Raw genomic sequence first — 13,885 nt, 5'->3', positions numbered from 1 at the left:
GCCCCGCGCGTTCTCAACTCGCTCCCTCGCTCCCCTGCCAACTCCTGGCAAACTTCGCTCCCCTTTCCCCCCGCTTCCCCCGCGCCTCCACCTCCTTTCCTACGGGGCTGGTCTCCAGGCTCGTCCTTCCCGGTTCTGACTGTGTCTTCGAGCGTTGATTGACGGTTGCAATTACAAAGGATGATGCCTCGGGGAGGCTCCCGCAGCCTTGATGAGCCCGAGAAGCGCAGTCCCGGCATATTTTATCCAGACTCAGCGCCACGGGGCCGTGCGCCCCGTCCACCCGCGGGCAGGAGCGGAGGGGGGTCTCGCGCTCCCCGCCCGCGAGGATGCGACTGCCTTGCTCTCCCGCCGCCGCCTTCCCGTGGCTCCGCGCCGCGTTACCGAGCGCGCGTCGGGCACAGCCTGCCCCTGACCTGACCTGAGAAGTGTCGGGCGGCCCCGCGCGCTTCCCGCGTGCAGTCTGCAAAGGCGTAAGAGGTGATGATTTTCAGGACTGGTTCAAGTTTCCTGGGCTCGGCAGACACGTGTCCCCGGAAGAACAGCGTGGAAGACCTACGTCCTCCCGCCCGCCTGGGTGGGAGAAGTCCTGCCACGACCCAGCACGACCCGCCCAACCCCGCACGAAACTTGCAAATCTACATCCTTGGAAACAATGTCTAACACCTCCTCCATTCCTACTTTTTGGTGCTTTCGAGAAACCAGAATACTTTTCTCGTAGCACGTGCCTACTCTTTAGCCGCAGAAGAAACCTGGATTTTTTTTTTTCCCCCTCCGAAAGTCTCCACTACAAGGCCGGGATAGCCCGAGGGGAAAGAGAAACAAGTTTATCAGTCTACTGAAGCTCGGGTTCTGCCTAAGTTCTCCGCCCCTCCCACTCGAAAAGCCCATCAGAAGCCACTTTTGCTTTCCTCTGAAAATTAAGTTCAGCTAGAACTCCAGAGTTCCGCTGCTGAGCTGGAGCCGGGAAGGGGGGTGGTGCTGGGCTACCCCCCCCCACCGCTTCTAGGCGCTCCACCCCCGCGTTCGAAGCACTTTTTTATTTTTTTAAAGAGAGGTTAAATTTTAGTGCAGACATATAAATTAACAAAGAGCATCGAATTGGCCGAAGCTTTCAGAGAATAAACTGGAATAGGTGAGAAGTCGTGTCATGTTAAAAAAAAAAAAAAATCACTTTCTGCTGCCCGAGTAAACAGCCTGTAGTCCAGGAGGAAAAACTGCGGCCAGTCTAGCTAGACCTCCTACCCCTAGAAAGACTGCCTGGCAGGGGGTGGCCAGCCAATGGCGACTGACTCACAGTCACTATGGGAGTATCTTAGTATATCAGGGCCCCGTCTTCACCAGCGAGGAAAACGCAAGGTGCCGCATTTATCTGGGTAATCAAGACTCCTCCACCCCCTCCAAACAAACTCGCATCCTTTCCCTAAAGGACAGGTGAGGTTTTTGGAGACTTTGGCCTGTGTTATCGGAATCTACGGCTCTCGGTAATAAGGCTTCCCTGTAGAAGTTTTTAGACTTCATTTTCTTTGGGGCGGGTTGCCCCTGCCCAGGGGTCTAGGCGCGTCCCACCTTGGTCGAGCCGGTGCCCTTCGAGGTGAATGGGGAGATCCGGTCTGGAGAAAGGAGCCGGCTGGGAAATAACCTTGGGTAGGTGGTCCAATCTAATCTAGCTCTTCCTCTCTGCAATTGAAATGGAGATGTGAGTCAGCTCCAGCTCAACACTGGAGACTCCACTCTCGGAACCATCCCTGTCCATTCTCGGGACAAACCAGAACACTGAGTGACGTTCTCGAGGACGACGCTGGCGCCTGCAGGCCCCCAAGCGCTGGGTGAAACCTGCTGAACGCTCACACGGCGACTCCACCCGCCGTGGTCCCTCCCGCGCCTCTGCCTGGACCGGGAACTCAGATCTGAGCACTAGGTGATTCTAGGCTGACATCCCATTGAATCTGGCCAGACTGGAAGCTTCATGAGGGAAAGGACGACGTGCCGCTTAGCTTCCAAATGGGGCCCGGCTGTGGCCGCGCGGGGTTGGACATTGGGAGCCTCCAGCCTCAGGGAAGCCCCCGCGCAGGGTGTTCTGGTTCTTAAGATCCAAGAGTGCCGGACCCGCGGAACTGCGGCCGTCGAGCAATTCAGGTCCCTCTTGGACAATAGAGAGAGAGTGGGTTTGGAAAGGCGGCACTCGGGGTGGTCTCGTCCCCCTGGGACTTGCCGCGCGGGCGTAGGGAGAGTGTTAGGGGTCCCGAGATGCCGCGGATCGCGCTTTTCGGAGGGTGTCAGCTCCTTTTCCGACTTGCAGACAACTTTCGTGGTTAAGAGATGGTGGCCAGCGTGCACCGAGCCTTGGGGAAGAATTCTTTCGCTTTCCCCCAGGGTTTCTCGTCTGGACACTGTGGGGCCTCGCTTCGGGGACCTGGTGGCGGGTTCCGAACAGTTTTCTTTCCAATCCTATAGACACCGCTGGAGGCGGCGGAGCTTTGGGGCCCTGAGGCTACGGACGTCCAGAGCCAAGGCTCAGCAGCATTAACTGTGGAAAACGTTAGCGCCGGGCGTGGGACCAGCATCTCCCTGCAGGAGACACACCCGGCTTTGTCAAAAGTGCTTAAAAAGGGCGGGGGAGGAGGTGCTTAAACTATCTCTTTCCCTATGCCCTCCCCCCAGGAGACCTTTGCTCGTTTCTTAGGAGTAAAAAGTCCTCTCTAGGGCTTCCCTGGTGGCGCAGTGGTTGAGAGTCCGCCTGCCGATGCAGGGGACTCGGGTTCATGCCCCGGTCTGGGAGGATCCCACGTGCCGCGGAGCGGCTGGGCCCGTGAGCCATGGCCGCTGAGCCTGCGCGTCCGGAGCCTGTGCTCCACAACGGGAGAGGCCACAACAGTGAGAGGCCTGTGTACCGCAAAAAAAAAAAAAAAAAAAAAAAAAGTCCTCTCTAAACTCTCTCATTTTGGGTGATTTCCCTGCCGTCCTCATATCACTGACTCTATAACAAGTGGATGCTGTGAATTTCCTCTCAATTTCCTTTTCATCCACTCAGGAGCCTCGCGAGTTGCTACCATAAGCCACAGAACTGCAAGCTCAACGTCAAACTCCAGAGATCCTTTCAGGAAATTCCAGAGTCAGAGACCAGAAGTGCCTCCCTGCCCCCACCCCCCCCGCCCCCCATCTCTGCTCAGCTCTCAGGGCTCCAGATGGCTCCACCCCACCCATACGCCACGCCCCAGCCCACCCTTCCAAATTCTTCGGGGTTTCCACTGCGGATTGAAGAGGGAGATAAAGAGCGATTGACAAATGTCTTACTTAAGTCCAAAATGCCTTTCGGAAGAAAGTCTGAGTAGACAAACATTGTTTGTAATCATAATTGCTTTATATCAACAAGAGCAAAAAGATACTACCTTGAGGAAAAAGCACGGATTTCAGAGTCACATCCATGATTTCCATTTACAGCCCCACTCTCTGACAAACTGAGTGACCTTGGGTAAATCACTTGACCTTTCTGAGTCCATTTTTTTCTTCATCAGTAAAGTAAGGCTAACAAAGAAAACTCTTTTAAAACAAAATAAACTTTATATACAGGTGATCGTGTCAGAAGAGCAGCCCACCGCACTGTTATTCATATCAGTTCTTTTATCTTTTTCCCTTTCTCCCTAATTTCCCCCAAACCATCCTCTGTAAGGAAAACAACTAGGAAGGGAATCGCTTGCCATTCTAAGGACCGTTAAAAATGGATCCTTCCAGTGGGAGGTTCTTGCCAACGCCAGCATCTTGCAGTGTCTGACACAGTCCTCAGGACTCAATCACATTACCCGCAGACATTCAGCTTATTTGAGGTTTAAAAGTGAAATGTATCTTTTCTTACTTGTCAGTCACACAAAAACACACAGGCAGCCTTTATTGATCGGTCTGGTCAATTTCAGTCCACATGTTTCCCCAGGCTCAATCTCTCACACACCGGGTCACATTTCAGCTCTTCCCCAGGCCCTTCCCAGACACAATGGCCCCCCAAACTCCTGAAATTCCTTGAAGCCGAGTGGGTTTCTCAGAGAAGTTGTTCCAGCAAGGTGAAGAGTGAAGACATACCCTCAAATAAGTAGCTTTATCCTGAGGTAGGTTCTGGACTTGGGGAGTAAGACATCTGACTCTTGCCCTGCATAAGGCATCCCTGGAGGTGTTTGGGGAGGTTGGAAAACTGGCGGGAGACTGTCCCAGAGCCCCTCCCTCTCTAGCTCAGCTCAAGTTCAAGGCTGAATCCAAGATAACCCTAGACACTGTGTCTGCGGGGAGGGGTCAAGTAAAGAAAAAAAGCATTCCCAAGCCTCTGTTCTGGCTTCATCCACACCTCTCTTGGTTTATTAAAAGAGGCATTAAAGAAATTCTTTAAGTCCCATCACAATTGAGGATCCAGGCCAGCAAAGAGAATCTGAGATGCATTGTTTCGGAAGTAGGCAGGACCCGGGAAGGAGACAAGGCTCCGAGGCTCAGCTTCCTGGAGGGAGCTGGCTGCCTAAGCCCAGCAGCAAGAATCAGACCATGGGCTTGGGTAACTGGTGTTCTAAACAGCACTGCAAATAAAGCTGGCTAGAGGTTATGGTGACATAACAGGCTTTCTCACTTTCCACTGTGTGACGTTGACTTCCAGAGATCTTAAGGGCACAGAGCTTACTGGAGGTTATCACTGGAATCAAATCAGACTCCGAGAGTGCTAAGGGGACCAGATAACAACGTTTATATCACAGTCTCAAGACAGCATTTGCACTGTGTATTACGTACCCCTAACCACACAGACAGAACCTCCTGTGGTCAGGATGCGACATTATATGGACTGTATAATATTCTTCAAAAATGCACTTAATTCAAAGAATGACATAAATGTAATACAAATCAAACATAACGTTGAGCACATTGCAAGAGGGTCAATAAATACTCGTTACATAACACGTTTCCTACCACACAGGTTTGGCTCTTTTGCTGACACAGACAGGTACTTTATTGTCTCTCTCAAAGTGGTACTGCGTGTCATTCAGTAAAATCACCCCATTTGTGAGAAAGAAAAAAGCCTAAGCCAGAAACCGAGAATCTGGACAGCATCCCAGAGCTAGTTAACTTTAGGGGAACGATCTGGTTGTAACCCAAGTCTCCTGCTCTTACACCGCACAGATTATCTTGCAGGTAGGCAGAAGGAACAACGGCATCTTATTTTCACTTTTCTATATGAGCACGGACGTCTATGTGCAATTTTCATGGAACCACCGGTGTGCATAAAAGAAAAATGTCATGCCATGTCTCTAGGACCCATAGAGACAGCTTTTTAGATAAACAGAGGCACATTTCCCAGAAAAACACAGATGAGCTGATGTAGAATTCAAACCCTGACTGAGCTGTACATACACTGGGCTTAGTTTTGGGAACCTCTCCCCACTCCATCCCAACGTGCAACTTGCCATCAAAGCCACCGAGACCTCAGAGCCTCTGAGCTGCACCCGTGGGTTCTCCTCACTGGGCCTGCCCGGGGCGGTCAGACCCCCATCCAAGAGGCAACTGGCTTTCAGGGACCCACTGGAGGACCTGATGGCTCCAGTGTCCCTCCGGGTGACGGTCTAGCCAAGAACCCCGGGAATGGCCCCCAGCACCCCCGGGAGGCTACGCTGTGGAACAGACGGACCCCTCCGTGCCAGCAGCAGCCTCCGGGTAACCAAGATGTTCAAAATAGGGACACCTCACAACCAACCGTGGGGCTGCAATACCCGGGGACGGGGGAGAGAGTGTGCCTGGGCCGGGAGGGGGCAGTGGCTGCGAATGAGATCCGGAAAGAGGGGTTTTTTAACCGGAAAATTCACTGTTATTTTGTCACCCTAGGATCTGGCGCCCGGAAGTGCCCGCACAGGTTTCGGGTGTCGGGGACGGGCTCGCGGAGGCCCTGGGCTTCTCCTTCGGGGCCTTCTTGAGGCTCAGCCTCTAGCGATCCCTCCGGGGCTAGGCGGACGCCCAGCCGGCTGCCGGCGCTCCGGACCCGGCGGACCCCAAACTTGCAGGTGGTCCAGCTTCACGCCCGGGACGGACCCGGCGCGTCGGGTGAAAAATGCGCTTCTTCCGCGGTAGCCGAGGCAACGCGAGAGTGGCTTCTCCGCCATCTCCCCCGCATTCCTTCACCCCGGGTCTGCGCCGCGCCGTGGGGGTCCTCGTGTGTGGTCTCGGGAATGCCCTCGCCCTGAATTCGCATCCGCGGGCGGATGAGTCTCCGAGCGCGCCCTCGCCGCGCGCCCCCGCCTCCCCGGCCCGAGCGCGCCTCTCCCCGCGCGCCCCCGCCTCCACTGCCCGAGCGCGCCTCTCCCCGCGCGCCCCCGCATCCCCGGCCCGAGCGCGCCCTCGCCGCGCGCCGCCGACGCCAGCAGCGCGGTGGCCCAGCGCGGCCGCTGCCTGTAGGGACCCTTCGCCCATGCGCCCAGGCGGCTGCGCCCCGGGCAAAGATTTGAAATCGCTCTGTGTTCTCTTCCAGCTCCTTCTGTGCCCGTATTTTCTTTTTATCAACAGAGCAATTGCTTCTCTGTTGCACTCTGCCTGCCTTCCCGGTGTTTTCTTTTTCGTAAGTACAGAACATTTTTTTGGTAACCATTTCCTCAACTGATATACTTTAGGGTGTAGTTGGCCCATAAAAAAAGCAATCACTGCGTTCGGTGGAGTCAGCTGGTTATCAAGGGAGAGAGAGGAAAAGCCGAAGCCTTGATTTTCCTTCTCGTTCCAGCAGCGCTGGAACTCAGCGCCGATGACAGGCCTCTGCGAATTACAGGGAAATTCCGGTTCGAAAGTCTAAGAAAGGGCTACAAGAAAGGGCTTAGGTCCTTCAAAAACTAGTGGGAAGGAAGAAGGGCAAGATTTCCAACAGACTAATAATTACAGACCCCTGGGAATTACTTCCCTTTAGTCCTTTACTTTCAGGATTAATTAAAGGTATTCTTGCTGTAACGTTAACGTTTGCGACTCGCCATTATTTTTTAAAAATGAAAATAAACTTTGTTTACTTATTCTGCTTATGAAAAGAAGACACGCTCATTATTTTGCAAAACAGTCACCCTTAACTTCTAATCCTTAACTAATGACGGTATATTTTTGTTTTTTGTTTTTGGCTCGAAAAACAAAAGTTTTCTATGATATCTGCAATGAATGAGACATACCGTGATGTGGCTTGAAACTCCACAGATACGCGAAAGCACTTGTTGAAGTTTGATCAATGGTGACTCCATATGGCTAACTTGTTTCAAGGTGTTCACATTTTAGTTTATTATTTCTCATTTAAAATTATCAGAAAATATTAGGGATGAAGGTGAGATATTGTACATTTTGTTTTCTGGCCGTTTTAGGCTAATAGGATGACGTGCGAAAACAGAGGATATAATGAATACTTGAAGTATTCGTTTGCCTTTTTTGAACTTCAAGAAAGATGTGTGTGTGATATGTGTGTGGACTTATGTGCTTTTGATAAACACAATTGGAAAAGCAGTGACTTATGATAGTAAATCCATCAATGAGAGTAAATTACATGTATTAGTGTAGTAGCAGGATGATAAATAGATGATAAAAAGAGCAACTCCTACTTACCAATAGGTGTAAGTCCGTGCTTTAGAGATTCTTGTAAATCCCCAGTATCCGAATGAGAAGACATTGTTAATGAAATTATAGGCAGTCCTCTGGCTTAAAGCAGAAATCATTGAGCATAAGAAAAAGTGCAGCTTGTCAAATCTTGTAGCCTTGGGGAGGACACATCAGACTACAGTAACCCTTAGTGAAAGTTAAGAAAAAGCAAAAAACAAAAAAAATCCAAGAATCCAGAAAGTTACAAGCAAGTATTTCCCTGGACTCTGTACTTTTTCCAGCATTAGTGACCTGCTGTAAACAATGTATCCAGTTTCATGATGGTTTCTAATCAGAGGAATGGAAACTTTCGATAGGCTTGGACTAATCACATGACTGTATGCAGGTTGATAAGAGGACCCTGTTATAAAGTGACAGCAAAAGAGATAAGAACTCTCGGCAGATAATGGCAAACAAATGATTAACTCAGAAATGGAGAGGTGCAGTGCAGCTCAGAGAGTGGAAAGTTGTAAAACTGAGGGGTCAGAAGATCATACTTAGTGGATGAAACTCCAAACCAGCTTAAATCCACTAACTAAACTTAGGCTTGTGACATACCCCCTTGATGTCATCACCTCTTTGCATAGAGGAGGACAGACGTAGCTCTTCTGACCTCTGTAAATATATTTTAGATGATAACGTTGGCAGACATTCATTCTTTAAGTGATGACTAGGGATATGATTGACACTTTGAAGCACTACAGGTAGCATTACCGAGCTTGTGCTCATTTATTTATTCATGTTTTGTCAACCAGCTTTTTTATCATGCCTGTTCATTAGCTGAGGAGTTAACCTTAGCTTGTTTGTACACTGGTCAGGTGATTAAAAGGGCAGCCTATCTCTTTACCCCGATAAAGTAAAACTTATACTTTGAGGTTAATGCTGCCAAAATGATGAATGTGTAATACGTTTTCCATAATTTAAAAATTATCATTCTTTCCTTGAATCCATGGAAAAAATCTGGATTACTCCTGACCATGAAAGAACTATTACTCAAATGACCAAGGGTAGTTTTAGGCTCTTGTGAAATATCCCTGTTGTTCTTTAAAGTAATAAAGTCTGGGTTCTTAGAGCAATGTATGTCTTTTCCTATGTTGTGGAACAACAGTTAATTATTTTCTTGTATGTTTTGATTTTGCTAATGGAGCAAACTTTTTTTTTTTTAATTTTTTAATTGGCCTGAGATCCTATTTGGAAAACCCAGAATGCTTATGTATAGCATTTTTTCCCATCAAAATTTTAATTTTTTTGGATTAGGTTTGACTGTGTATAATAGAAAGAGCAGAATGCCAGTGGTTTAACTAAGGCATTTATTTATCTCTCGTAAAAGAAATTCAGAGGTAGTGATGGTACAGTGGCCCTACAAGGTTGCCCAGGACCTGGTTCTTTCCGTTTTACTCTCCTCTGTCTCTTGTCCTCGTGTTCCAAAATGACTGCTAGAGGTCAGCCATCACAACCAGGAAGCAGTACAGAGGAAGGGAGAAAACACATATTCCTTTTCCAGGACATTTCCTGAAAGTGCCATGTAAACACTTTGCTTACAGCTCACTAGGCAGAAATTTGACATATACCCACACTTAGCTGCAAGGGAGGCTGGGGAGTGAAGTATATAGCTGGGCAAGTAAATGTATATTTCAAACTAACAAGGATTGGGTAATTATAATCATCCATGTCAGTTCTTTGTTGTTAGTTCTTTAAACAGTCAAACAATAATGTGGCATAATACCAGAAATGTACATATGTAGATATTAGAGGACCTATGACCCTGAAAAGCAGCTATTCTCTTAAAAATTATAAGGCTCTAAAAGCTTTTTGCTTATGTGAATTATATCTATTAGTATTTATTTTATTCGACATTAAAATTGAGAAAGTAAAAAAATTATTATTTTTAAAATTTTTATTGGAGTATAGTTGATTTACAATGTTGTGTTAGTTTCAGGTGTACAGCAAAATGAATCAGTTATATATATATATATATCCATTCTAAAAAAGCATTATTTATAAATATATTAATTTGTAGTTATTAAAGTATATTACTATAAACAACACATTGAAAATAGCTGTTTTCCAAAACAAAATCATCCATAAAAAGTGACATTTTCAGAAGTCTTTTTAATGTCTAGCTTAATAGAAACCTGGATTCTCACATCTTCTTTTGCATTCAGTCTTTAGTGATATGTTGTTTTGGCTGAAGTATATAAAAAACATGGGGCTTCCCTGGTGGCACAGTGGTTAAGAATCCACCTGTCAATGCAGGGGACACGGGTTCGAGCCCTGGTCTGGGAGGATCCCACATGCCGCGGAGCAACTAGGCCCGTGAGCCACAACTACTGAGCCTGCGCGTCTGGAGCCTGTGCTCTGCAATAAGAGAGGCCGCAATAGTGAGAGGCCCGCGCACTGCGATGAAGAGTGGCCCCCGCTTGCCACAACTAGAGAAAGCCCTCGCACAGAAACGAAGACCCAACACAGCCATAAATTAATTAATTAATTAATTAATAAACTCCTACCCCCAACATCTTGTTAAAAAAAAAAAAAAGATGTGGTACATATATACAATGAAATAGTCCTTCACCATAAAAAAGAATGAAATAACGCCATTTGCAGCAACATGGATGGACCTAGAGATGATCATACTAAGTGAAGTAAGTCAGACAAAGACAAATACTATATGATATCATTTATATGTGGAATCTAAAACATGATGCAAACAAACTTATCTATGACAGAAACAGACTCACAGACATAGAGAACAGACTTAAACACATTATAACCTAATTAGATCAGTTGTTTAAATCAAAATGTTAATAAGGCTAAAGTCCAAGTTTTAAAGTTTTATAAATGGAAAATTATTTACAAGATCCGAGGGACACCTAGTATTGCTAGCTAACACTCACAGACTTGGGCCTTAGTTAGTGCAGTTGACAAAAACAAAGTGACCTTTTCTGAAAGTTTTGCTTGGATAGGGATACTGGGCAAGTTGGAATATAAATTTATGACACTAGCTAATTTTCATGTTAAAATTGAAATTTTATCTTATTCTTTTAGGTTTCTGGAAGAGAATCTTTCTCAATCAGTGACTAAAGCCCATGTATCAATATTTTCAAGTCTTTATGTGCTTTTAAACAATATTAACATTGATGCTTCTTTTTTTAACTTAATTTTTATTTTATATTATAGTCGATTTACAATGTTGTGTTAGTTTCAGGTGTACAGCAAAGTGATTCAGTTGTACATACACATACATCCATTCTTTTTCAGGTTCTTTCCCCATATAAGTTATTACAAGAATATTGAGTAGAGTTCCCTGTGCTCTACAGTAGGTTCTTGTTGATTATTTATTTTATATATAGTAGTGTGGATGCTTTTTTTAAACTAAGTAAATGGGGTGCGTATGTATGTGTATGGATCATTTATAACTGAATATATGGACGTTGGTTGTAACATAATTTCACACGTCATATACTGTAATAGATTAAGCAGTCATTGTCTGAAGAGTCACGTTATAGAATTCATTATCCCTCTTTTTTTCTTTGTTGTTTACTCTGATTACTGTTATGTTTTCATTTCTCCTCTTGCTTCATGTTATTTTGGTTGAAATGGTGGAATACTGCATCGGAAAGATATGGTTGGAATACTGCATCGGAAAGATAAAAGTGCTATATGGGAAGACCAGTTAGAAAAGAAATGAGAATAAAGGAAGACCTCTCACGTCCTCCCTCTCTGCCGCGTTTTAGCTGTGTTGCTGGCTTCCCGCCCTGCTGGACGTACACTCTCCTCTGTGTCCGGTTTGGGTGGCGTGGGGCCTGGGTGACTCCTGGAAATCAGGGTGAGAATTGGCAGTGGCCATGACTGTGGTCCAGAGGTGGCATTTGATAAACACGCCGTTGTTTTCTCTGAGCTTTAAGCTCTTGTGTACACTCTACTTTGCATGAATACATTAGGTATTATTTACTTAGATTCCTTTTTTTTCTTTTAAATATATCGTGGATTTCAAAATATGATTTTTATTGAAACCGATGATTTCTTCTCTAATTTTCAGATAGAAACCCAGAAGGAGCATATATTTTTGCAGGCATATTTTACACCTGTAACTGCGTTGGAAGATGTAGGTCTTCTTTCACACGTGCCTGAGTGTTGGACACACATTTGTTAAGGCTTTACGTATTTTTCAACCCATCAAATAGCCTTGCCCATCAAATCCTCCCAACACGCTGGCTGTTCACCTAATTGTCTTTACCTGAAAAACCATGAAGTTGTGGTTGGTGAATGCAGTCTGTCTGAGCAGGAGAGCACATTATAAGATCATGGTCGCCATGAAGGTAGTAATTAAGCATCTGGGATTTGGGGTCAGAAAATTCACAATCGCCATACTCACTTTGTTCCCTACTCAGGGGCAAAGCAATGCTTGACCTCTTTGAGCATTAGAGTCTTCAAGTAAAAATGACAAAAATTATGGAATCCGATAGTGTTTGTTGTGAGAAGTAAATGAGATCATATATAGAAAGTGCCCAATACATATTTTGATGTCATTAAAAACCAGTATGGACCGTGTGACTTGGGTTCTTGGGTGAGAGACTCATCTTCCATAATGGAATTTTGGAAAACATATGCAAGTTTCTTCTTTTGTATTTTGTTTTTGACACCAGTTCTTAGTTTAGTCACATACTACTTGACGCCCTATAGAAGACCTCCCATGATTTCCAGTTTAATAGTATTATGTAGTGCTTTGCTTTCTCTTCCTTTTTTGTGTATGGCTAATGAAACATGGAACAATAAAAAAGATTGGATTTCATTCTTTGTTACATGCTTCTGATTAGACAGAATTATTTACAAAAAATATTAAAGGATGATAGCATTACTGGGTTCGTAATAACTCCCACCAGAACCTTTAAAACATACTATTTGCTATTTGTCCCTCTTATTCACGTTCCTGTAGAACTTACTGGCATGTGGAGGAGGCGTTGCATTAATGAGTTACTTTGGTCTTTTGAAGCTTATCTAGGAGGCTAATTGAATAGAAATAGATACTCAGTACTTTGTGAGAAATGAACATATTTTTGTGAAAGAAAGGCTGGAATAACATTCACATGTGATATGAATAACAGGTGCTCGGAACTCAGCCCCACAGATGGTTAATTAACAATTTAGGTTCCAACCGGGCTGGGGGAAAAGCACAAAAGAAATGGCAACCTCAATTTTTAGTAATTATTTTTCCCAATCAAGGCAGTCTAACCACTTCCTTTTGGTGAATGTAGGCATTTAGTCACCTTCATTATCCCACCGAACTCAGATACCACCACAGAGCACACGTACAGTGACTCAAATGTACAAGGATACATGTCTATAATGATGAAACATTATTTGCTAACTGATTTCAGAAAGGATTTGTAAATGATTGACAGATAACTAATGACTCCTAGGCATCTTTGCCAAAATCCAGAAAGCGTTCGGTAATGTCATCTGAGCCCGTACTGCATGAGGATGTTGAAGTTCAGTTAATGAATTACAGTCACTGTAAACTTCCTGAATACACTCTTCCAAGGCGTTATGACATATCTGTTAGGAATGGATATTCTTGTAAAGTCGGATTTCTGGTCAGCACCGTGCATAAGCGTTCACCAGAAAGACCCTGTGGGTATGTTTATACTTGGATTTATTAAGAACAAGTACCCGAAATGACTCATCATTCAAGTGGACTGATTGCAGCAGCTATTGGGGAGTTTACAGAGGACTTAGAAGAAGAACCAGTTAGTTTTTGCCAAACCATGGCTTACTGGGGCGTTTTTGCTGATACCCTTTACTAACAATGCCATTTGTCACTGATTTCATTGAAGACCTGGGCTAGCACTGGCACGGAATAACTAAATAACTAAATAACTGATCAGCTTCTTTAACAACCCCCAAGCCCCAAATTATATAAGATGATGGGGTGACAGATCTGGAAAAATAATGACTATGTAAAGATTTCTTTTCATTCTTTTTAATAACTGTGAGAAATGTGGCACCTGGCAGGAAAGATAAGTTACTTTTACACAGTACTATTATGGCCAGGTAAATATTACTCACTTTTTATAGCACTAATAATTAAACAGAGCCTTAGTCAATCTTTCAGCAATTGAAATATTTAAGACTTTATTCTTCTGTAGGCTTGTGTTGAGTTCCCCACGTTTATCACAATCTGTGATTTGACTTACGTTTCATATCTTTATTTAGAGTAAATGAAATAAACTCAGTGCCATTTTGCTTCCATTTAAGGCCT

The 13,885-nt window shown here is 45.2% G+C and overlaps 1 protein-coding gene across 1 annotated transcript in view; it reads right to left on the bottom strand.

Annotated features, from left to right (window-relative positions):
* Positions 1–7,657, bottom strand: part of NR5A2 (nuclear receptor subfamily 5 group A member 2) — a 127,089-nt gene extending 119,432 nt beyond the window's left edge. The window contains 1 exon segment of the mRNA XM_032639270.1: positions 7,594–7,657. Coding sequence (XP_032495161.1) covers positions 7,594–7,657 — 64 coding nt within the window.
* Positions 7,658–13,885: the final 6,228 nt, after the last annotated feature.

Source organism: Phocoena sinus, chromosome 1 (assembly GCF_008692025.1).
Source record: "Phocoena sinus isolate mPhoSin1 chromosome 1, mPhoSin1.pri, whole genome shotgun sequence".
Classification (NCBI taxonomy): Eukaryota; Metazoa; Chordata; class Mammalia; order Artiodactyla; family Phocoenidae; genus Phocoena; species Phocoena sinus.
Note: the sequence above shows the minus strand (reverse complement) of the source record. Positions and strands in the feature narration are given on the sequence as shown.